The 26,240-nt window shown below is 38.5% G+C and overlaps 1 protein-coding gene across 1 annotated transcript in view; it reads right to left on the reverse strand.

Annotated features, from left to right (window-relative positions):
* The window catches only part of NRG3 (neuregulin 3), a 424,200-nt gene that overhangs the window by 50,179 nt on the left and 347,781 nt on the right, over positions 1-26,240 (reverse strand). The window contains exon 4 of the mRNA XM_075025600.1: positions 22,960-22,986. Within this exon, the coding sequence (XP_074881701.1) occupies positions 22,960-22,986 (27 nt within the window). The remainder of the gene's footprint in view (positions 1-22,959; positions 22,987-26,240) is intronic.

The raw sequence follows: 26,240 nt of genomic DNA on the forward strand, positions 1-26,240 counted from the left end.
AGATGCAGATAATCAATTTACTTGGTTTACCATGCAATGCATGGTAAACTACTTGGACTGTATTGAATAGCTTTTCTTTCTGTTAATTGAAAAAAAAATGAGCCCCCAATACCAACCTACATACTAATTGAAGAAAGAGTAAAAAATGAGTTCATGTATTTCACTGAAAATTGTACTTTACCTATATTTAGAGATACTCGTTATCTCATATACTAATTATTTTTACGTTCACAGTTATTGCACTCCATTCTGGTAAGATGTGCATCTCCTTCCTGTTTTTTTTCAATGCAAATGCTCTTTCAAATTTGGGTATTAATTCATCTGACCTTTTCAATATTTTCTGAAGAGCAGGTTGATTAACTAAAATTGTCTCTAAATATTTGACTAAAGAAAGAAGTGAATTAGCTTCAGTTGTATTAATCCCATTTTCTTTTCCCTGTGAATATCTACTGCTTGCCTGCACAAACAATTTCCTAGAACTGCAAGTATTTGAAGTAAATTTTAATTTGTTTTCATTTAAGTTCCTATGAGATGTACGTTTCATATGGTATGTGACGGACCATGGTAAACACACTGGTTCCAGAACACGAAGCACAGAGATCCTGCAGGATCCCTTCTAGGAAGCTGGGAAGCAACAAAGTGAACCAGAGAAAACCCATTCTTTGAAGAGGAATCCACATTCCCAGCCACAGCGGTTTGGGATACTGGAAAGGAAGCAGTGCCCATATAAACCCCTGTGGCTAACAAAGAAATGAGTTAGAAAGAATCCATCCCGCTACATACCCTATTCTCTCCCATCCACTGCCTTCTCTGGCACATGAAGTAAAATTCACAGTCTGTCTCAACATTTTCTCCTGTAAGAGGTTTCTGTATCTGCCAAGTGCACGCCTGGGTTTACTCCCCATGCAGACGAATACTTTAATGGCACATGAGGAATTCCTCTGTACAGCATCCGAGGGATAAATGCCACTAGCTCCCTTGGGCCACAGGACACAAGTCCTACCAGTGACTCCCATCATTATGCTGCTACTCCATTGGAATACAGTTAGGAGGAACTCAGTTGGCGAGCAGAGAAATTTCAGTTTATAATTCAGGAAGCACTACTTTATACTGAGGATTTCAGTTACATAGGACTTAAGACATTATTCAGTTAAGAGATCATTCTGACAGCACGATCAGTGACATCCAGTCAATCCAGTTCAGATACTGAAAACACAACACTGATTTTTTTCTAAGAGCTAACTATTTGTAAGAGTGGCAATACAATAGAGGAAGCAAGGATTTGAGATTGAAAATAGAAAAACACCAAAAAAAGGTAATTATGTTCTATGAAATGTTTGTTCCACAGTTCTTAATGTTAGGAGCAATTTGGACATAGTCAGTAAACACCAAGCACAGCCAGGGTTAACTCTTCAACTGAATGGCAGATGTTAGTACCTCTGATATGGGGAAATGACTCAAGATAAATAATAAGTGAAAAACATGCACTCTCTGGTTTATGGTACTTTTCAGCACTCCTGGGCTAGCAGGATCTGTGCTAATTCTCACAATAATGTGTTTGATAAAGATCACAACAATATTTGAAGCTCTGTGGAAGGAACTGTGACAAGAGTTAAGAAGCAAGAACTAATATTTACATAAGTTATTGTCCCAAGCTGGGACACTCTATTTTCAGTAAAAAATTGTAAAGCAAACAGCCTAGCTCTCCTCCCCAGAAAATTTAAGATCTCAAACTTCAGTCAAGGCTTCAGAATTAGTACTTTTAACTATGTAGAAAAAAAAAAACAAAAAACAAACAAAAACCCCTACCAAACTCGTGAAAGTATTTAGCCTAAATAGTTGAGATTTTCCAAGGAGCCTAATGAATGCTTCAGCTGCATTTTGATTTAAATTAAGTAGCTAATTTATGTTGTGCTTCTTTGTTAACTGCTGCTGATGGACAGACACAGCAGTGTGGATGCAGAACGGCAGTAACAGATTTTGCATGACGTGATTACTCACCAGTAAATGAGTCTGGGGACAGACAAATACTGCTTTCACTTACAGATGTATTAAAGTGCCTGGCAAGGGCATTTTTAGTAAACATGGAGATGGTAGCTCCCAGAGTTATCACTGGTAGTGTGTGGTTATGAATGGAAAGATATAAATGGCCAAAAGCAGCAAAAACTCCAAATTCTGCCAATAGGCTCCTGGTTGATCAGATGAACAGATTCCTATGTAAAAATAACAAACCTGAAAGGAAAAAATTGCACCCCTGCTATTACTGGATCAGTCCTGATCTTTTATTTTAGTTTGAGGTTGACAAAAATATACATCTGTATGTTTGCAGTGTCAAAAACACATTGTCTGAATAGCACCTAACAATTTGCTGAAAATAAACTCTCCGAGGCACTGAACACAGTTGTATTGTGCTTAATGTCCTGGACTCTCACTCTGGGTCCTACACACTACGTAAAACAGATAAACAATTATAAAGTTCTCAAACATTTGAGGAAAAGCGGCAATAAATTAGTCTCCACCTCAAGCTCAGTGGATATTTGCTGGGATGTACTTTGCATAGATAGGGCTTCAATTCAGAGAAAGTTGACTGAAAGATAAAAGGTCCTGATAACTTTCAAAGCTCTACTCTATCACAGAAAAATGAAAGTTTCCCACATAGGTCTCCAATGGATTAGCAGCTTCGTTGTGTGCAAGCCCTCCCCACGGCTCTTCATTATATTTCATAGTCACTTAAGCCTTTTCCTAATAAAAAGACAATGCCAAGGGTGAGATTATGAAATACTCCAAAGTTAAGTTGATAACACTTTAATTAAATGTTGCTCACTAACAACATTTCTGGCATGACTCAGACAATAAAAGGGAAAAATGAATGCTGTAATTGCTTCTTTTGCTGCTTTTTCACTATCTTCTGAGATGCTCTTCCCATGACATTGCCTTTCAGAGCATGCTGCAGATGTGGTTACACGACCCGGTTGCTCAATTCAGTTTTACACTGAGCATGAAGGATTCGTGCTGACTCTGGGTTTGGCATTGACTCTGGGTTTGGCATGGAGCAGGCTCTCCATGACCAGATTTTGTCTGTGGCTTTTTAATTAAAATAAGAGGGCCAGGTCCTCAAAGGGAGTAAGTGAACATAGCTCTGCTGAAGTGAGTATTTACCAAGCCTTCTCCCAATATCAATAGCAAAACCTTCCTATTAAATTCAAGCTGTACTTTCTATGGTCATGCACATCTCTGTACAGAGAAGGTTCATGGTACTTCTATTAAGGGAATGAATCTTGCTTATGAAAGACAATAAATGTGCACTTCTTTTCTGTATTTGTTTCTTTAGATGTCGTTTCATTCCTTCATGCTACAAGTAGTGCACAGTTTGTGCTCTACACACCATGTAGCATGCTTTCACCCTGCAAGTCACCCATGCTGGACAAGCAGATAAGTGGTTTCTTTAGTATCTCCTCTATTATAACTTATTCTACAGTATTATGTTTCTTATATGCTATATTCTTTCCATATGTAAACAAACTCTGATTCAATGTCAGCTTGGAAATTTTACTTTGATAAGTAGTTTGGGGTCAGTGCCTGATCATCTGCTGCTATTGAAACAGGAAAGTTAGTGACATGTTCCAAAATGTGCACAACATCAACTATTTTCTGTGGGAGACATGGAGAGGAGTCACTAAGTTTACATTTCCCCTTAAAACTGGACTGCTCTCATGGCTTTGAATTATATAACACAATAATCTTGTATGTTAAAAACCTATATAGCCTTCTCATAGATGTTCAGCATAATTATCCATTAATAAAACTCAATAAATAATGATGATATACTTAGATTGTGTTGAAACTGTAGTACAAGGGGGTATACAAGAGTTTTACATGGGCAAACTGGAAATCTAAATAAAGAATGCATATGTCATGGAAATTAAATAAGGAAAAAAGACAAGTTTGTTTTCAATAACAGAAATGCCTATAAAAATATGCATAAGTAAGAAATACTATAATATGAAAAGCAAAATCCCAATATGAAACTTAGCAATGGTATGTTTACTAGGTAGTGTACAAAGCCATGAACAGCTCTGAATCAGATGCTCCTATCTCACCTACAGAACAGCAAAAAAAAAAAAGTTCCTTGTGTTGGCAAAAGCAGAAACTTGCAGAAGTACTTCAATGCACGATAGGTCACCATCCACACTAGAACAACCTTCATTTGTCTCCTGATCATTCATGTAAAGGCACATTTTGTTGATATTTTTCCCCAGATCAACACCGATTTTCTGATTTAGAAGCAGTAACACATACTGAATTTTTTCCTCAGCGAAACTCCTGGCTTCGCTTTTGCCATGAGAGCCTTCATTGCCAGACTTTGCTTTTAGGGTGACAACAGGAGACAAACCCTTTTCCTCTACAACAACCGAATCGCAGTGTTTCACAGGATCACTGCTGCCTTTTCCAGCTGAGCACGCTGCCTCCTAACAAATACTGAAGTGGTTTCTCCTTGTTTTCTTGAAGAGGCACTGGACTTTCCCCTCTGTTTTTAACTTTAACTTTCCTGCCTACATCAGCTTCAGTCTTAAATTGATTTGGTGTACAAACATGGGTCAACGTGAGGGATTACAGCCTCGATCCATCGTGCTCCATGCTGAGCAAACAACCCTGGGAAGGAATCCAGCAGATGAGGGTGTTTTTCAGACACTACTTGTCTCCTCCCTAAAAAGCAGCAATTTAGCAGTAGGTGCAGAAAGGCACAGCAGCAAAGAGAAGGGCTCAGGCATATAATACACAGTATTTTGGATGATAGAACATTATTTCTTCACTGTATTCATAACAAATACTCTTGAAAACACCAAGCATAATGCTAACAGTGCAAAATAATGGAATTTGCTTATTTTCTAAAGGTGCCCCTGTGGTTTTGGATACAGCTTCAACTGTTTCTTTATCCCTACCTAAGACAAACTAGGCAGATACCGGGGGATATACGATCATAACAGAGCAATTGGTGCGTATTCCCTATCAGGCAGTTATGGAGATGTGTTATGCTGAGCCAAAAAGTATCTATCAGCAGTTTCACAAAAAGGCTGGCAACTCTACCTGTGAGTGCTGCGCGTACTATGACAATTAAAATTGCACGTGTACCTACCCTTGGAGGCACGGGTGAACATACACTGGCGTGTGTGGCAAGTGGGTGAGCAAGCAGCTCAGCTACTCAGCACAGCACTTGTGCCTCTTGAGGGAGGTGGAGGAACCCAAACACAGCTGCCAAAGCAGTTCTTACACCACAGACTACGTGCGGTGAGGGCTGCATTCGGCAAGGGGAAGCCAGAAAGCTGCCGAACTTACGTATGCCTTGCCTCAGGGATGGACAAGGGGCGTATTTACTTCCATAACCCGCTCTTACTAAAATAATCTCAAAATAATCTGCAGCATGATACTGGTTCAAACTGTAAATGCTCAGGACTATCTAGACTACATAACCTATAATGTAAATCCTCTCTATGCATTTGATTAAGAAAGATGCTCAACAACCTCAGCTGCACTAGCTGATAAATGTACGGAAGCTACTACGGAAGAGCCAGGCCATGGCAATTTAAGAAAGTCTGTGGCACAGAAGAAAGAAATCGAAATGACCACATGACCATTCAATGCAGCGTTGAACCTTGAAGACGTGGAAACCACACAATTCTAAAATGATTTGTAGAACTTAGGAAAACAAACCAAAACAAATCATCAGCCTCGCAGCAGGGTTAATATATACTTACATTTGCAATGTCAGGTACAGTGAAAACAGCACAAAGATCTCTGATTAAAACAAAAGGCTGTACAGAAAGGCACTATACTTATAGAAGGAATTCAGTTATGTTTTGAATGGACTTGCAATTAAAAAAAAAAAGAAAGAAAAAAAAAGCTAAAATGACCAGCAAAAAAACCTTGTCACAAAAGGATGCTCAAAAGCCCTCACCTTATTCAAAGAATCCATCAGTGTAAATAACTTCAAACGTAAATGTCATAGATTAAGGTAAGAACAGTACTAAAAAATTAATTATGGTACAGAAATGTCTGATTATCCTTCTTTCATATCTCAACTCTAACACTGAAGATCTAGATCAGTAACAGCAAACAATTGCTTTAGAATAATGCTGTGTTGCAACCTGTTGCATTAGTGTAGTGTAAAATTCGGCAAATAATATCATGGAAGGCATCATCATTCAGTCCTAAACACTTTCAATTTTTGTTTTTTTTTTTTTTTTTTCCAACACATCTCAGTAAGAGTAAAGTCCAATTTTAGGACATTTACATTTCCTCACAAATTGACTGGACACTTACACACTGCATTGTGAAACTTTAGTATTTTTTATTTTTATAAATTTTATTTTAGTTTAATCTGGACACTACTTCTTGAGAAGTGAATTTTCCTTCCTGTATTGGGTTTGTGTGGCAAGGTTTTGGTAGCTGGGGGGCTACAGGGGTGGCTTCTGTGAGAAGCTGCTAGAAGCTTCACCCGTGTCTGACAGAGCCAATGCCAGCCGGCTCCAAGATGGACCTGCCGCTGGCCAAGGCTGAGCCCATCAGCAATAGTGGTAGCGCCTCTGGGAGAACAGATTTAAGAAGGGGGAAAAAACTGCTGCACAACAGCAACTGCAGCCGGAGAAAGGAGTGAGAAGATGTGAGAGAAACAGCCCTGCAGACCCCCAGGTCAGTGCAGAAGGAGGGGAGGAGGTGCTCCAGGTGCCGGAGCAGAGATTCCCCTGCAGCCCGTGGTGAAGACCCTGGTGAGGCAGGCTGTCCCCCTGCAGCCCAGGGAGGTCCACGGTGGAGCAGATCTCCACCTGCAGCCCGGGGAGGACCCCACGCCGGAGCAGGTGGGTGCCTGAAAGAGGCTGTGACCCCGTGGGAAGCCCGCGCTGGAGCAGGCTCCTGGCAGGACCTGCGGATCTGTGGAGAGAGGAGCCCACGCTGGAGCAGGTTTGCTGGCAGGACTTGTGACTCTGCAGGGGACCCACGCTGGAGCAGTCTGTGCCTGAAGTACTGCACGCCGTGGAAGGGACCCACACTGCAGCAGTTCCTGAAGAACTGCAGCCCGTGGGAAGGACCCGTGTTGGAGAAGTTCCTGGAGGACTGTCTCCCATGGGAGGGACCCCACGCTGGAGCAGAGGAAGAGTGTGATGAGTCCTGCCCCTGAGGAGGAAGGAGCAGCAGAGACAACGTGTGATGAACTGACCCCAACCCCCATTCCCCATCCCCCTGCGCTGCTGGGGGGGAGGAGGTAGAGAAAATTGGGAGTGAAGTTGTGCCCAGGAAGAAAGGAGGGGTGGGGGGAAGATGTTTATAGATTTGGGTTTATTTCTCATTACGCTACTCTGATTTGATTGGTAATAAATTAAATTACTTTTCCCCAAGTCGAGTCTGTTTTGCCCATGATGGCAATTGGTTGAGTGATCTCTCCTGTCCTTATGTCGACCAACAAGCCTTTTGTTACATTTTCTCTCCCCTGTCCAGCTGAGGAGGGGAGTGATAGAGCGGCTTTGGTGGGCACCTGGCATGCAGCCAGGGTCAACCCACCACACTTCTACATTTACTTGAGTAAATACACTATTAACGAAAAAACTAATTTAATCAGGTCAGGTTTTTGTACTACTGTACTTTTATCAGCATAAGTTAACACATTATTAATAGATACTAGAGCACATTATGAACTTATGTTTACAGGAGCTAATCCACAGTGCTAGGGTGCTGCAGTGTGTTAAAAAAACCAGACTATTGATCCATTAGACTGTACAACGAACTAAAAAAGATTATCAATCAGTTCTGTAAAACAGCATTCCTGATTTATATACCACTTTTAAATTACTGTAGAAATGTGTCCCAAAGTATAAAGATATACTCCTGCTATAGTGTGGTTTTGGTAATGGATTGGAGCTAGTATTTCTGATGACTCCCTGAAGTTGCATTACACTTTCATTTTATCAGTGGAATGCTGAGTTACCCACCTCCTTTGTTACAAAAGCCAGAGATTACAACACCCTCTTGAATGCAAACAAGACAGCAAATGCTACAAATGGGGAAGTGTAATATGGAGGCACTACTGGGGTTGTTAAGTAATATCAATGCAGAATGGCAGAGTGATCACTAATAAGGTGATCTTAGGGTATTTCAGAAGTCAAGATTTGCATCTGCCATACTTCACTACATTTCAGTTACTATCATTTGATCCCACAACCTATTTCACTTGTGCTAGCAGTAACTGAAGCTTATAGACAATATGCATTCTTATCTCAAGTTAAACCCAAGTATGTTCACTTTCATGAGCATCTGCATATTTTCATGAGCATATCTGTGCAACATAACCCAGAATCTTGCAGTATTCTCAAACTCATAGAGAGATCAGCAGCCTAGAAGAGCCAGGTTATATCCTGTAGTCTTACCCAACCTGACACACTTTGTTACCTCTTGAGTTTATTTGATTCTTAGGTTAGTGCAGAGCACACATCCATGCTCCTTGTTTTGTTTGGGAAGTCACTAGCACTTTTGGGTGCTACCAGAAATATATAATGAAATAATAATCATAATTAAGAATAAAACTTCCTTTTTATAGGCATCTTACTTCATGAAAAGCATTCTAAAAAGAATTTTGGCCAATATGTAAAATGATGTAGGAAAGGAAAAGTTGCCCGTAAAGGAAGATCATTAGTTTCTTCCTTTTGCTGATAGCATCATCATAGAAACACCAGAAAAGAAAGAATACTCCATTAACTTCACTTGATTTATTGAGTTGCTTGTTCACTGCCACCATTCACCACAAAAATGGAGTAGATGCATCTCAGTCTAGAAGAATGATGTCATAAAATATCTTATGCAAAACATTTTAATAATAATAGTCATTTGCTATGTAAATACTCACTAAAACACAAAGATATGAAACTACAAATACTACCTAAAAAGATATTTTAATTATTCTAAAAGTTATTAAAATTCTCTTAAAGTTCATAGTTGTGGAATATACAATACAATTAAAGCAATTTAAATATAGATAATGTTAGAAAGGAAACAGCATAAGAGCAATCAAAAAAGAACCTATCATAGATTTTCAACACTGAGGCATGAGTCAATCCTGACTGTTAATCCACCTTTCATTATTATCCTCCTGATTCAGGCTTTTGCAAAAGTATATGTCTATCAATAAAAGCACTTAAGGAATAGAGTGTGTGTTTGCTTAAAGCTAGGCATGTGCTTTAAATACCTTGTCAAGCTTGTTTTGATGGCATTCTCTAAAGTTTATAACTCTTTTACTAAGGCTCTTTGAAGACGTGACTGCATTGTTGAAGCTGTTCCAAACACTTTCTAATTCTGTTGTGCTAGACCCAAAAGATCTATAAAGAATATAGATAAACTGATGGTGAATCCTACTGTTCCTGCTACTCCTATGACTGAATTCTGTTAAATGGTCTTATATCAGGAAGCACAGCAGATTACATACCATATTTCTGCAAACTGACTGTCAAGGTTGTTAAACTGCTTTGCTCGTCTTTGTGGCCATTAGAAATCTCAACACTTCCAGTTAATTCTTCACATTTTTGCCTAAATACATAATTTAATGTGAAATCAGGTACTAGGTGAGAAATTCTCTATATCACAAACTTACACTACATGAGCAAAGACGTCTAAAATAGAATAACTTCCTAAGCTTTTCAGTTATGATGATCTAACCTAAAACAATGTTCTGCAGCTCATTAATTTTAGAACCTGCTTTTGCATAAAGCTGATAAAATATTATACTGTAGGTCTGGATAATTACAAAGCTGCAAAGGGAGCTTTACTTTAGAATTATACCACATATTTTTTTCTAGTAGTAAAATGACAGAAATAAATGAGGACTAGTATTTTTTTGACAAGGCAAGAAAAGAAGGACTATCAAAACTAAGACTGAATACTTTTTCACCTACCAAAAAGCACAACATTCTAAATAAGCAGAGAATTGAGTATCAAATAAGCAATTATTGGTCCAAAATATAAAGTATCAAGAAGTAGAAAATATATAATTCCAGAATATTTCTACACAAATAATAAAATAAAATGAGACATTTCAACTAGATAGAAGGAAAATCTTTTACCATTAGGACAGTCAAGCATTGGAACATGTTGCCTAGAGAAGTCGTGGAGTCCCCAGTTTTTAAAGACTAAGCTGGATAAAGCCCTGAGCAGCCTGGTGGCACCTGAGCTGACCCTTCTTTGAGCATCAGGTTGGACTAGAGACCTTCAGGTCTTCAGGTTCCACCCTGAATTATTCAGTGGTTCTGTGACTTCCATTCTACAAATACTTTTTAAGTAAACAGGAAAACTCACAGGCACACCAACTAATGCTCTAGAGGACAGAAGTTTCAGACAAGTGGGAAACAGAAATAAAAAAAGTACAGGAGGGAGCAAAACAGGTGGCATAAAACAAAAGAATTTTTTTTTTTTTTTAATTACCACCTCTTTAAAGCTAAAAAGGCAGTAAGTATCAAGTAATATTCTCAGACAAAAGATTAAGAATTAGAGAAAAAAGATTTATATGCTAGTAAGTAATATATTACAGATCAGGAACCACTTGCATAGTGAGGTTAGTGTATAAAGACAGAGACAGCAATGAGGGAAGGGACACTAAATTATTTCAATAAGTATGTACCTCCTTGCACTGCAGTGCTCCTCACAAATAACTAAAAGACAGTTGGGACCTTGGAGATAAACATGAGGTCAGCAAAAAGAACTCTGAAAAAACTGAAGGCTAGCATTTATTATTGAATTACAAAAGAGGTTGTAGGCTCTAGCTTAAAAGAAATAAAGTAAGAAGTTCTGAATAATAGATGCAGGTGTTCATATATGGAGAATATAATTCATATAATTCAGAAAATTTAACATTACAGACTTTTGGAAAGAAAAAAAAAAGATAACATCAGCAGCAGAAGTAATAGCGATACCAAAATAATCAGGGAATAAGAGATGGCTGCAAACAGAGGTGTGCCAAACACTGAAAAATAAAAGGAAAAACACCTAAAGGAAGTAAATAGCTAAAAAGCTATTCTCAGGAACAGTGACACAAGAGTAATGACAGTGAGGGACAGACTCCTTTGAACAGCAGAAGACCTTGCAAGCAGGTCTATCAGCACAGCTATGCTATCAACACAAGCATCAATATTTTTTACAACACCGGGAGCAAAAGAATGAAGGATAAGATGAAGATATCAAAGAGACTGAGCAAGCAATAAAGATGACAAAAGGATAGATGAAATGATTGATGGTACACACCTTGATACCATAAAGAATAAGGAGTACAGAATGTGAGAAAACAGTAATGTTAGGTCATGGGATGTATTTATGAGAAGATAATTCCAAGACAAGTTAAGCACACACTGGTATTTTCATGAATTTTTATTAGCATAGTTTATTGAGAGAAGAAACTACACATTTAAATTGAAGCTATAATTGTATAAAAGAATTGTGGATGCTGAGCATATTTTGGGGGCAGGGAACGGGCTTAAAAAGTGAACTGTTTTCCCACCACATTCTTCACAGTACCAAAAAGAGGAACAGACTATGTCCCCGTTTTTGCTGCATGGGTGAGATGCTAAACTAGCACCACCAGAATCCAGGAACACAGGCTAGACATGCAGCAAGGTATTTGCAGCACATTTCAATCCTAAATTGACAAGGCAGTTTGTCACAATAAGAGTTACAGCTGCAAACTTGAAGGTGATTCTGAGTTTTGTTTGCACAAGGACTGTTAGATCCTCACTGCACACGAATGAGCAGACTGAATGGGATGATTACTGAACTGATTCATGGCCTACAGATGTTAAATCCAATCCATAAAGGTATCGAGGCAATGAAACGATAAAAATAGCTGATACATGAATACTACTAAGTCCTAAACGATATAGAAAACATTACAAATCACTTGAAAAAGCAAGCCAATGGCATTATGCTACTCATCCCTTGAGCAGAACAATACCTGCCATGAAAGCTGAATAAAGCAGCATCAGTGACAAGGCCTGCATTTTAATTGTCTTTCAGATGTCCTCTCCACACCAATTGCATCACAGTCAATTAAGAACCTTTGACCCAATACTGAGAAGTAAGATATTGCCCTTCCACCATAGTTCTCACAAATCACTAGTCATATTTGGCAAACCATTGATCAGTAATAGAATGTCCATATTTTTGTTGAGGTTTTCATGAGATACTCTAGTCTTATAGGAGCAAAATCTTGAGTAGAACATGTAGCTTAAAATAAGTAATCTTGGGAAAACCACATGAATAGCTATTTGACTTCAAAGAAACAGCATAACTTAAGACAAGTACATCCATCTTTTCTCTCCAGTTCATCCTTATGTCACGTCTTGGAATAAATTAATTTAAAATGGCTTGATTTGTTTCTACAGGATTTTTACTGGATTCACTCACCTTTTCCCACTAATGGTCAGCCATCTTATTTTGAGACAAGATTCACTACTAATTGAAAGAATGAGATGCTGTGGTACTAGCTTACCTTGAAAAAAGACTCCATCAGGCAAAAGAAACTTTAAAAGCACACTAGAGAGATTTACATGGAAAAAAAAAGACTGAAATAAAACGTTTACTTGTTTCAGTGATTTTCTCTTCATCATTCATTAAATGAACAGTTAACTGAGGACACTTTCTTGTTTTTATCTTAAGCACATTACCCAAAGTACAGAAGCATAAAGAAACTTCATGCAGGAAATTTAGCAGGAGTCACAGTGCTATTCTCACTGACGCAGGTTATTAGTTTGAATTTAATAAGTCTTATTTTTTTATGGTACACATTCTAACAATGCACTACATACAACTATAGCTTGAAACGTTTAAAGGTCTATCCTGTAAGTCCATTGTAATGTACAAAATTTCCAGCACAGCTGGCTTTATATTCAGTGCATAGACTCTACCTTACAGACTCAAAGAAAAATATGGCACAGAAGACATCTAAACTTTTCTCATCAGAAGCAAATCATCCTTATCCCAAAACAAATTTAAATTAGTTGAATGAGAGTAACGAGCACAGTGTAGAATAAATACAGAAAACAAATTAGCTGGTATTTTTTCATTAATATCCCATGCAAATGTATACTATAGTGATAAATACATATTTTTGGGTTTCTAAAGCTATTAACACTGCTGTATTCATTTTCTGAGCATTCGTATTTTATGAGCTGGGCAAGTTAGTGTATATTGCAAGTCCCATTTTTTAAAATGCTGTATCACTTCTGGATAGAGGAAGGGACATTAGAATTATAAATGAGTAAACTTCAGTGTGTGCATGGCATACTCTCCATTAAAGCTAAACAAAGCAGTTGTGATGCAACTGATTCGTAGTTACTCCTGTAAATGGCAACACACACTTAAACAGAGTAAGTTACATTGACTGGTAAATTTATGAAACTAATAGAAAAGGAAAGTCTGCAGGGGTATAGAAAAAAGAAAAGAATAAGGTGGATACAAAAAAGAAAAGGTAGGGAGAATAAGAATGAAAGTTCAGGAGAGGAAAGGAAGATACTCCTGGCTTTGCACAATTACACAAAATGACTTATACATGCTAGGTTTTGTAATTACTGCTGAGGGATGAATCTGTTTTTCACTTATAGATGATTTTGAGCCAGTCAGGAAAAGGATAAGCTCACTTCATATCTGAATCCAGTCACACACTTGATCCTGATTTCAAATTCTGCATTTTATATTAGAAATAATAGAAATTATATTGAAACATGTATTGACTTCCATGTGTTTTAGTCAGAAATCACAAGCAAGACAAAAGTTCAACACTGCAATTCTCAAAACTTCCAGTCAGCTAACACTCTGAAAACACCTGAAGTCTTTGTAGGTATCAATTTTAAATATTCTTGGCTTGCACAGAGATACTTAAATCTTTACAGCACTGAAGAACTTGGTACTTATCACATGCCACAGCCGACTGGCAAGAAGACTGCAAGTGCAGCTAGCCACAGCACGCGACGGAGGTAAGGCTTAGGCAGGGCAGCATTCGGCACTGTGGTATGGAAGTTCTTCAGTCGATTTAACTCCATGTTCCTTTCATGACTTAAAAGCTTGTACTTTTGGAGACTAAGGTCATTATTTCAATGACAGAAACAACTTACAGTCCTAGCTGTTAACAGCAATGTGCAGGAAACTACTAAGAGAAGTATTAATGCTCTTAATTGCAAATAAACAGCTTTTCTCTCACTTCCATCTCCTCTACAAACTGGTGGGTCTAATTCATTTTGGCTAGCTCTTCTCTATTTGTTATTTTGAGTGGATTATTTTTTTTGTATTTCACTGCCAAATAGTGAAGACCCTAAATTGTTTCAGGTAATTCTGCTGAGAACTTCAATACCATCAGATTTTATGCTCCTACATTATCAGGTTATTATTTTATATTTCCATTGATTTTCCTTTCTATTAAAACATGAAATGCAAAATTACCAAGAGATATGAAAGAATAACCATAGTGTAATACTATATTACAATAGAGTTTACTTGCAAATGTAGGCATAGAGTAGTACATAATTAACTTATCACAAAAATAAAAAAGGATCATGGTAATTCATATAAGAATTACTGGATGACTGATATCACAAATATAACCACAGTGACTGAACTACATGAACATGATCCAAATGGTGTTTGAAAATTCTGTATCTGTCCCAAATGAAAATATCTCATGGCAATTAATTTTACTGTTCAAAGATGAAAAGTCAGCACTGGTAAACAAAAAAGCTCATCTGTCATCTGCCTGCAACACTTTGCAATTCTGTGATTGTTTAAACTGTTGTTAAGAATTGAGCATACCAGAACAATAATACATGCACACTAATACACACTACTTGTTTTTTCCCTCTCCTTTTCTGCTACTCAGGCTTGTTTCCCAGATAACTTGGGCTGTCTAGTCAGAAGCAAATACTGATAGATACCCTGGGTAACTGGTCAAACAGCATTTTTCAGCACAGACAGGTTAGTTTTGAAATGGGGATAAACTGATGCTGATGGGGACAGGAAATAGGATCATGAGACAATTTTCAATTATCATAAAAATAACTTTATTAAAAACAATCAACCAGAGTAGGAATAATATCTCTGCACTTCTCGACGTGCCAATATCCTACAGCTCCTGCAAGAGAAAAGAAAAGGAAGTGCATGAAAAAACAATTTAGTGCTCTACATAGCGCATTGTCAATTTTTCCACACTGCTTACCCTTCTCTTCTGCTTCCAGCAATTACTGGCAGGACACTGTCTCTACTCATTCTATGCACAGAGGACACAGAAAGATTTAGTTCACTGTCAGAAACATCAATTTTTCTATGCAACTGTAATATACGTTACAAGCGCACCACTGTCATGGAACATTTATTGTGATACTTACCTTCTGCTTTCTGAATCCTTGCATCATTTACTGAATGAGACTTGACATCTACATAACACCTCCGAGTAGGAAAAGGACAAAGTAACACTGATTCACCGTGGCTGCGTAAACATGGCACAGCTCTGGCATTTGGAGTCTCTTCTCCTGTAGCAAAGATAACTTCAATACACAGTAAACAACCTTCTACTAATACCGCCCCCCCCCCCCCAGTAGCCTAACAATGGGTTCCCAGTTCTCATGGGCATGTCCAGATTGTACTTACCACTTTGAAGCCTCCTCTCAGGTCCTCTCTCAACGGGAAATACAAACTCTCACTGGCAAGTCTTGTGGCAGCTGTCTCTACCATCACTTTTGACATGCAGAACTTGCCTTTGACGTGCAAATCTCACCTTTGTCCTGCTAGGCTTGTTTCAGTAGCATACAACACATACAAGTCACTGTCTACATATTTTTGCATCTGGTTAAACTGCAACTGAGCCCAAACAAGGCCAAGAGTAAAATCTCAACATTGCAAGTCATCTAATTGCATTAGCATACCCTTGTGGTGTCAGTTTTAACAATTCCTCAAGCTCAGTGAAGCATTTACCTAAATACCACATTCAAAATTGGTATGGCAGGTTACGAGACTGGGTTTAAGGTCACATTTAAATACACAGCTGTCTGTTCAGTGTTGGTGCCATCCAATTACCTGTATTTCATGATAAAAAGCATTTACCTCTGAGATACAGCAGCCATGCAGGAACTTAGGGCATATGCCTAATCCCAAACCAGAATGTGCATAATTTGCGTACATGGAGACATAATATAGCAAAGCCCTGCTGTACGCAGATGAGACACTGTGTCCTCGCTTGAAATCCAGCTTCGAAGCAAACATCCTTTCTCCCCGAGGTGACAATACAGCATGAGTGTTCTTGAAACCAGCACCATGCAGAAGAGGTTTGTACCTGGCACTAGAAGTTACATGAAAACTTACCTGGAGGCTTGTAGACAATATCCATTTTTAAGGCTTCTCAAAATCTCTTTTCCAATCCACAGATAACACTTTGACCTTACTAGTAGCCCCCGATCAGCACATAAGGATACACAGTGCACATTCACATTGGAAGTGACAGACTAATGGTTATATGTAGCATTACCAATGACATACACCCACATTTACAGACTGATACCCTGCTTAATGCAACTAGTGCCTCCCCCCAGCCTAGCCCCCAGCAAACAGAGAAACCCAGACCAATTCTGGCTTTCTAAACTTGTCAACTTACTGTGTTATCAATATTTTTTTAGTTTCCCTAAGTTTCATCTCAAATGATTAGTAGCTTCAGTCAGACAAAGCAGAAGAAACCAAACACAGAGGAAGGTCACCAGAGTAAGTTACATATATTAACAGTATTTTATCCGTTTTATCCACACAGTTCACAGCATTACTATTTTGATATAGCATTACTATTTTGATAAAGCACTACAGGCAATTAACAGCACGCATAAGTTAACCACATGGTAAATCTTAGTCTTGTCTTTTAAAAAAAATGCAAGTTAATCCAACCCAGTTCATTGCTAATACACAAAATGCAGAAAAATTAGAAGAATGACATACCAAGAAAAGTACAGATGGTAGCACCGAACCAAGATGGTAGCTAGGTTACAAACCATCTAGGGATAAATCTCTCCCTCCCACTAAACCAAAACCAAACTGTATCCCCCAAACTGAGCCAAGATGTTGTAAGGCAGCCTGCAACATGTTCACCAGATGCACGTTGACTTTCATTTAAGCGGTACACTTTCCTAAACAGGTACAACCACTGGCAGAGCTTCCTCCAGCCCCTGAGGAACCTCTGCTTCATCCATTACTCTTACAGTACACAGACATCAGCTGTTTCTATAAAACTCTCTCTTCTGGTGTTCATGTCTCTTTTCTCTAGAGGTGATAAATGACTCTTCTTCCCAGCTAAAAGAATCCCATGGAAAGTGCTGAAAATCTAAAGCCATTTCATGCCTCAGGATACTATTGTTATTTTGCAGCATACTTAAAAAGGACAGGTATTTCACAAAGCAAACAGAAAGACAAGGTCCCGAGAGCAAAGCCTTTACTAAATTTGAAAAGGTAAAATCAGAAGGTGGCAATGAAAAGTTGGGGAAGGTTGAAGAAAAAAGGGATTCAAGGAGCGATGACAACAATGGTAGTAAACATTACAAGTATCAATGCCTATTGGAACAGCCCCTCTTAGTTCTTCAAGAATTTACTGAAGGAGTACAGATGAAGTATTTTAATTGTGATTAACAACAATATAATCATTAGACAGATATCCTTTGATAGTACTGGGGGATGACTGTGATCAGAATCTCTAATAATAGATTTTATGTAAAGAGGAGCATAAGAACAGTGTGCCATATTACCAGAAAAGGATCTACCTCCTTTAAACTTTAAAAAAGGAATACAGGGAAAACTGAACTTTATTTTTTAAACATATGTCCTTTAGAACATGTACATTCTTTGCTCATGTAATTGAACATTCATCCTCTCTTCCCGAGAGGATAGGAGTGTTACAGAGTTTTATAACAGATAAGAGATGCTAAATGGTGACTAAGGCTAGGACCATCCATGCAAACAGTGGTTATTTATTTTCATTGTCTGTTTGCTGCTACAAGACATTGAGTTTCAGAGGACGGCTCACCAGCTGCACATTTTGTGAGCTGTGCAGGAACTAATGTACTTTGCCTTTTTATTTCTTTGCAAACAGGAAAAATACTAAATTGTTGCAGTCTTGCTTATACTGCCCGTCAGCAAAACTAACTTTTGCGGTTTGGAAAAATCAAAATGCCTCTGCCACAGTGCATGACACAAGGTCACAGAGTTAATTTAGTTAACTGGATCATGTGTTCCCAGAGTCTTGGGCATACAACTGTCTTACCGCAATGAGGAGGCAGTGAGAATCAGCACAATGAAAATAAAGCATGCACCATCTTCTCCAATATTAACAACTGCTCAGAGTACAGGAAACTGAATACATTTCACATTGTAGTTGTTGCAAAGAGATATATAAATTTTAATAGGATCCCATTCTTGAGTTACTTTATTGCTCTGCTCAATTAAATAATTCAGCTCTTACAAGGGTATTATATCGTTCATACTCCATTGACTTCAGTGAAGCTTCTTCTGATTTTTCCAGAAAAGGTAACCAGTTCTAAGGAAAAATACTAACTTCCTGTGTAAGGCCTAAGTATCTCAAGTTAAAAGTAGCAACTAAATATAGTAACCGCTGTATTATTTTTGCAATTCACGCATGGGGAGATTCAGGTTATCACATCATAATTGTTCACACCATTTATATAGGTTTAACTGCTAAGCAGCCTAAGGATGAGGACTATTTCATGTAATGACTGTATTTCCACCACAACTGTAGCGACCTACCTGTTGCATTTTCTTGGGGCATTTTATTTTCAACCGTATCCATCGTAAATTACTGTTACAGAACAAAAGATAGAGATTCTGGATCATCAGATGAGGTTGTGTAGGTGAATTGCTGAAATAGTCATGTTTGTGCATGTATTGTAGCAGGTTATTCCAATACTCACTCACCTTCACGTTTTGTCCCTTAACACACCTTAGCTACTCATTCTCAGTGTAAGAAATGAGTAAAACTGACGACTCCTTGTCTCGGGCACTGACTCTTTGCCCAGAACACTTATTTCCAAAGATCACTCTCAGGCTTTTGCATCTCCTTGTATCTGGCAGTTAAAATAATGATTTCACTCTGCAGCTGGGACCACATGCACGAAGTCAGTCTCCACAACTCAGCTTTCAACCGCTACCTGTTGCACCAAAGTAACCTGATCAGCCATGTTGGCTATCAGAGATATTTGGCTTCATCATCCAATTTTCCATCAGACAAAAATAAACCATTCAGCCTTGATGTGCGGTTAACCGCTTGGGTCAAAAAATGACAATAAGCTGTAGATACTCATATTCCCATGCTATCCAATGCTAACAATACATCACTTAGTTTTCTGATTGAATAAAAGCTGCTTCTTTCAATCTCTCCTTTTTTTACAAACTCACTGCCTCACATGAGCATTACCAACAGCCAGTCGGCTTTCAATTGACATGAAATTCTTAACAGAATGAGCAGATTTCCAGTTTCTAGGAACATCGTCATAACATTTACTTACCTTTGTGTAAATAAAATTGCGTGCATCATCATTGGTGAGACCCTGGGAACCATGCAGACATGTGCACCAATCCAGACCAGGTGCATTGCACTCCTGCGTGAGCTGTGCACTACTCTCCCATGCACTGCTGTGCTCTCTTATGAGGAACCAGGGAGCACAGGCAAGGAGGCAGTGAAGTATGCACCCTCTTGCAAGGAAGAAATAGCTTCTGTGTTACACACTACTGAAAGATATTCCCTAGAGAGCTGAGGAATCTAAATGCAGAAAGCCTGACACAAATTACTGTAATTGAGAATCTAAGGCACAGAGAGATTAAAATACCTTGCCCAAAGCCTTTCTGGAAGATCGCATCGGAGATGGAAATGGAATCTACCTCTCATGACTGAGTATCAAACACAAGACTTTTTTTTTCCCCTTTTTTCTTTGAGGTACTAGAAAGTGTAAAGCATTTCCTTATCACCAGAATTTCATAAAGCTTGGCCACTCTGATCACAATACTTAAATCCACATTTTTAAGGACAGAGTGTCCCTTGAACACATACTAGGCTTTAACTTAATTCAAGAGAAGCTGCACGTGCATAGATCAGAACCGTACATTAATTGTTACATTTGCAACATTTTAAAACACATAGGCCATGTTAATACGCCTGCATTTATCTCTGCTATCCATACAAAGAAACAGACACTGCAAACCAAAGCCAGCAACAACATTAAAGTATCAGGTATTCATGTTTGGGAATGCACAATATTGACTATTGTATGGAACATAAACGTGACACTATCCAAAAGGGGAAGGGGGTGTGAGAACGTGAGAGCTGTTAACAAAACAGTCAGTGCGGTAGATAAACTGAATGCATAACTCTTGTTCAGTAAGTCCTGCACATGAGAGCTAGCTGGTAGGAAGTGGACTTCGACAGGTAAGGAAAAAGCAATGTACACAGCCTCTAACTACTGAGCTCTGGAACTGGCTGCCACAGGAGCTTGTGGGGGAAGACAGTATCAGCTGGTTCACAAAATGATACACAAATTCATGGACAACAGATCCTAACAGGACAGTAGAAGGACTGGGTAGGTATATACACACACTCCAATGATTCCTGAGAATCTAGCAAAAAAAATAACTGCGCTCATCTACTTTCCGTGGCAAATGTACACTAAGCTAGATGTGTAGTTAGCATACATTTCATCTGTCCCCTGGGGCACCTCTACAGACAGATGTTCCTATCTCTATGAGATTTGAGATTTACCTACTGTGGAAGGAGTTCAACCTTGCCTGGGAATCCAGGCTTACATGGTTTTCAAGCAAAATTTCTGGAAGATGATGATGAAAATGGAATTCCTATGTCAACTGAGCCCACAAATGCAATGAAAGCATTAGAAAGAGTGCTCCCTTGGTCACGTACAAACAAGGCTAAACTCTGCAGCATCTATACATTGTTATTTTTCATAATTGGAAAACACCCTTCCCACAACTGCAATTATTTTCTACAGTAAAGAAGTAAACTCATGGGAGAGGCTTTGCAAGAGCAGCCCTAATTTGATGAGTTTATTGTCACCTGATCTCTCTGTATACAGGGTGGGGATTTGGACTTTGCTATGTGTGCAGTAATGATTCCATATGTGCCTACACTTCCTAAGTAATTCTTCAAAAAGATTGGAGGGTTTAAGAAGCACGAGCATTTCACTTTTGTGTATGGTTCTGGAACTTGATTTTTTCTAGCCCACAGAAAACAACCTCGAGCCTCATTTTAGACTGCTGTCATAATATTTTCAGGCTCGAGACACAAGATTTCATTAATTTCTATCCATCAAGATCTGTTCCAACATTAAATAAGGCAATCAGAAAGCTACTCATATGAGAAGACTACTCTGAGCCAAGACTTCAGGGGTTGGCTTTATTTCAAGCCTTAAAGAGATGTCTAAAAAAAAAACCAAAAGAGGAAACCAAAATGCTCAAAATAAAGTGAAAATAATTCAGCTTTGCCTCCTGAGCAACACTTCCCTGCTTCCTATGGAAAGGCTTACTCTGAGAATCCTATATATATTCCTTATCCTGTTCCTTTTATGTATGTGCTTTTCCTTCAATTTGTATGCCTCAAGACTGCTGCTTACAATTTAAGTTAAGCAGTAAAACTAGGATATATGCAGAGCCTTTAAAGTAACCATTTCCCAGTTGTGCTTGTCCACCAAGTCTGTGAAAACACTTGCATTGATTCCACCAGTACTTTTAAAGTTTCATATAAAGCAAAGTGAAACACTAGACTTCTGGAGATCACAGACTAGTTCTCTAGAGAGAACTGTTCTCTAGGTATGCCACAGAAGTCCAAAAGCAGTCAGAAAATATCCCTCAACCTGCTGGCTATCCTCTTGCTAATGAAGCCTGCCACGCAGTTAATACTTATCACCATATTGCCTTCATGACAACTTATATTCAACTTGTCAACAAGATCCCCGTATCACCACTTACAATCACTAGGCCATCATGTTTTTATTTTTAAAATCTAAAAAAATTAAGTAAAACTCAACATAGGGAAAAGCCTCATTAAAAGTAATTTTTTAAGACTTCGATATGAATTTGCAAGCTTTTTATTATAGTGTTTTCAGTCATATTTAATGGTTTATGCAAGCTGTTTTTAAACAAAGGATGCACCAGTCCACTAACTCTGCTAAGGACAAACTTCGGCTTCCTCGAGGAAATCACCTATGCTCTCTGCAGATCACCAGCTGAGAGGTGAAGCGGTGACCTGTTAAGCCTATCATTCCATCCAGCTATGAATACATTACAGGGTAGCAACTGAGTCAATAGAACATCATCTTTTCCTTTCCAAAATTATAAGAAGCAATTATTCACTCCTCCTTTAGCTTTTTTCCTAAGCTGAAGTTAACTTATTTCACAGGATCACAGATATTTGTCCCTTTTCTTAAAAGTATTCCTCTGACTTGTCTGTTAAAAGCTAATGAAATAGTTCTTATTAAACCTAGTTACATTTAACATTGTAATCAACACCAAATTCTGAAAAAAAATTAATTCTAATTTAAAATTTACTTTCCTTTATGTGAAGATAGGCATTAACTCTTTCCTAAAAATCTCATATAAAATCTTATTCTGCAAATGTCATGATATAGCCATATAATCTTTATATTATGTTTCATTAAACACCAATAAAATACCAAAACATCATTATGTAGATTTTAAGCCTCCTACCAGTGGACAAGAGAAAAATTAAATCTTCATATAATTTCAAATGTAATCGGTAAATACAATAGGACCCCAATCCAAAATCCACTGATGGAGGTCACAGGAGTCTTCCCATTAACTTCCATGTGCTTGGGGATAAGGCACCAAGATAAATATTAGCAAGTGAAAGGAAGAGAGATGAACACTTACCCATGAATTCAATTCCCAAATGGTCTGCTATACCCAAGCAAGCATGTAAAAGAAAAAAGAAAAAAAGAGACAGAAATGTTAGAAATAGACCAAAATGTAAATATCCCCTTTATCATCACTGGTAGCATTCAATATTTAAACGGCAGAGCTGCAGAACACAATGTGGGGTTGGGACCCACTGTGTGGGTACTGGCCAAAAAGAAAAGCAGAACCCTGCCCTTCGAAGAGCAATCCTAAAATGGCAAGTTAGGGCACTGAGCTGTCACAGAAGGAAAGTGTATTTGGGGAAGGACACGAACGCCTTTACTCATTATGTTTATATTCAACTGAAGTGCCTCAAGCCAGCTACCTACAGGAATTTCATTTTCTCTTCCTCCTGAAACTCCTCTCTCAACATGCTAACTACTGTCATTAGTTAGACAAGGTTCTTGCCTTCATTTTCTCTGACAGAGATCAAAACCTAAAGAGATGAATGGAAGGCTTTTACTGAGTTTTGTAGCTCTCACTACAGCACAGTGGCCACACCTGCACCCAGCATGATTGCATAGCTGCTATCTGTTGTGTAACAGAAAATCTGACTTCAGGAAATCGTTGCCATGTTCCTTACATAGCCATCTGACTGATATGATGCAATAATTTCAAGACATTTAGAACTGAAGCAAAAATTTTAATGTTTTTAGCATATTGACTGAATTTACCGCATGCAGTTCAAAACATTTCAGGACCCTTTTTTCACATGAGAAATTAGGATATGAGAGATGTTTTAGTGTACAGTAGATTTAAATTTATATAAAACACTTATTAATTTTAAGTTGGTAGTAAGTATGTTTAAGTTGATATGTGATTAAAGAACAACAACCTCTCCATCCTGCAGGGACAGAGCAACAGAAAAAATGCTAATTGACTTTTCAGAACTGAGTGTATAAGGAGTAGTAGCTTCAGGTCCAAACTGAAACTGCAGGCGGCCAGATGTTCAGAAAGGCTGTAGAACGCAATTCTCTTCTACCTTAGACTTGAAATATTCGACTTGAAATATTCTGCTTTTCCATGGGAGGCAATAATTTGCATTATAAAGAACAAAGAAGGATTTTTTTTTTCTGAGGAAAATGCAGTATTTCCCTTTTAAATATAATAAAAGCAAAATATTTTAATTGCATTTGTCTTCCTTTCAATTTATAGTCACATTTCCTTAATACAGAACAGAATAATGCATGATTTTGCCACAGTTTCCAAGAGCAGTGTGTGCAGAGAGGAAGGAAGTAGGGAAAGAGCAGGAGGGTTACAAGAAAGACAGAGCCAGGCTGATGTGTTGGCTTGTGCTTGGAGCTGGGAGGTACTACTGTGAGCTGTGTCAAACACTCGGTCCCATTCACTAACGTACTGCAACTTTCAAAAGTCCACTTAAGAACTAGACAGCAAAGTTAAAAGGTCTTCCAACACAAGCAAGCAGTAATTTTAAAGACTTTATCATATGAATTGTCAGCTCTGGTACCTGTGATGAGAACATGAAATATTTGGGTTTCTGTTGAAAATGCTGGGAGTGATTCACCTTTTGCAACCCTTCAATCCTTCCAGAAAGCATCAAGCATCAGCTTGCTCAGTTCACTTAGCATACAAATCTCTATAACAGTTGCTAAACGCCCCATCTGTCTTCATGCAGAAGACACAATATGCATTTCAAAAGGAAAGAACGTAAGATGATGCTATGTCGTGTAAATACCTTATTAGCATGGTGTTAGGACAGGCGTATTATGCAAGTCTAGTGACACCCAAATGAATCTTTCTTTTTGGTATTAAATACATAACTCAAAACCATACATATATGTATTCCACATTACAGTCTTGTAATCTGTATTCTTGCAGTCACATACAAGCATGACATACAAACATCCCTGGTACATTTGACACAGGAATGTAATCTTTGTAAGAGCATGAGATCAGAAATATCAAAAGTGCATTCAACATACTATATTCACAGATATTTGTAACTTGGTTTTTTTCCTCTAATTTTCTGTACCTGTGAAATCTGCAAATATTATCTGCGTGCAATTCACACCTTGCATCCTTCTGTAAACAACATCAAGATACAGTCAACAACTGCTTACTTTAAAAAATGTTAACAGAGATCAAAGCACCGTAATCCGGTCTCCAAGGAGCGAAGGATATTCACACGTGAAGCAAGATCATGCAATATCATCTTTTTAAGTCTATGTAGAATAGCTGAAAAAACAATTCTCCTAACTGGGCTATAGACATTCTCTACATGTTTTCCATTTGCAGCCTGCAATGTCCTCATTGAGTTCACCAACATGGTGAAAAGCCACTTTCGCAAAAAGTCATACAAAATACACCTTTCCTTTAAAAAGATGGAAAAAGCATTCTAGTTCATCTTTAAGAGGCTTGTACGCAAGTGAGAGTCAAGGGTATCTGTAGCCTTCCTGGGAAACGCGTTCAAATGTAAAGGGTAGAAAACATGTCAGGTTATTTATTTTAAATATCTCATGTGCCTGGAAAACAATTTCAGCAATCAGCATAATATATATTGCTGACAAAGCTGATTTACCCAGGTTATGATGAAAGCATATCTAATAGGATAAACCTTTACAGTAAAATACCCAAGCTGCCACTTTCTATCATCAAGCATAGTTCAACAAGCTCTGTGAGCAGCTATCTGGGAATAGAAAATAATAAAATTATAATTCTTGTGGGTTTAGCACACGCTGGCACTGGTGCAGCCCTCTTGCCCCACCGCCATGGCACATGTACACTGGCAACAGCACCCGAGCCTGGGAGCTGGCCTCTGCGCTCCCCCTCGTGTTTGGGGAACGGGCGCTGCCCCAGAGCCAGCACCAGCCAGGAGGCGGCTGGGCTGGGAGCCAGGCTAAGCCCACTGGCTGCACAGTGGGTAACGCCACAGGTGACAGCGGCACCTCAGGGACTACACATTGCAAACAAGCCTTCCACGCCATCAGGCAAGTACTGCTCAAATGCAGCAAACCATGGTTGGTGGTTTGGTTTTTTTCCCCCTTCCTCCCCCTTCCCCCCCCGCCTCTTTTTACAACTGCAGAAAGACAGTTGTAGCACAACCATTCTCCATGTCCTTCCCCTCGCTCCCTGGTTTGTGTCAAGCCTCTGTGTTTAAAAAAACAAGAGACATTCTGATCCCAGAAACAACAGCACTACCTGGGCTGCTCTGAGACTTCAGAAGCAAAAGGGTAAAAAAAAAAAAAAAAAAAGAAAAAAAGAAAAAAAGAAAAAAAATAATCCTCCTAAGAGCCTGA

The sequence above is a fragment of the Buteo buteo genome, chromosome 4, assembly GCF_964188355.1.
Source record: "Buteo buteo chromosome 4, bButBut1.hap1.1, whole genome shotgun sequence".
Classification (NCBI taxonomy): domain Eukaryota; kingdom Metazoa; phylum Chordata; class Aves; order Accipitriformes; family Accipitridae; genus Buteo; species Buteo buteo.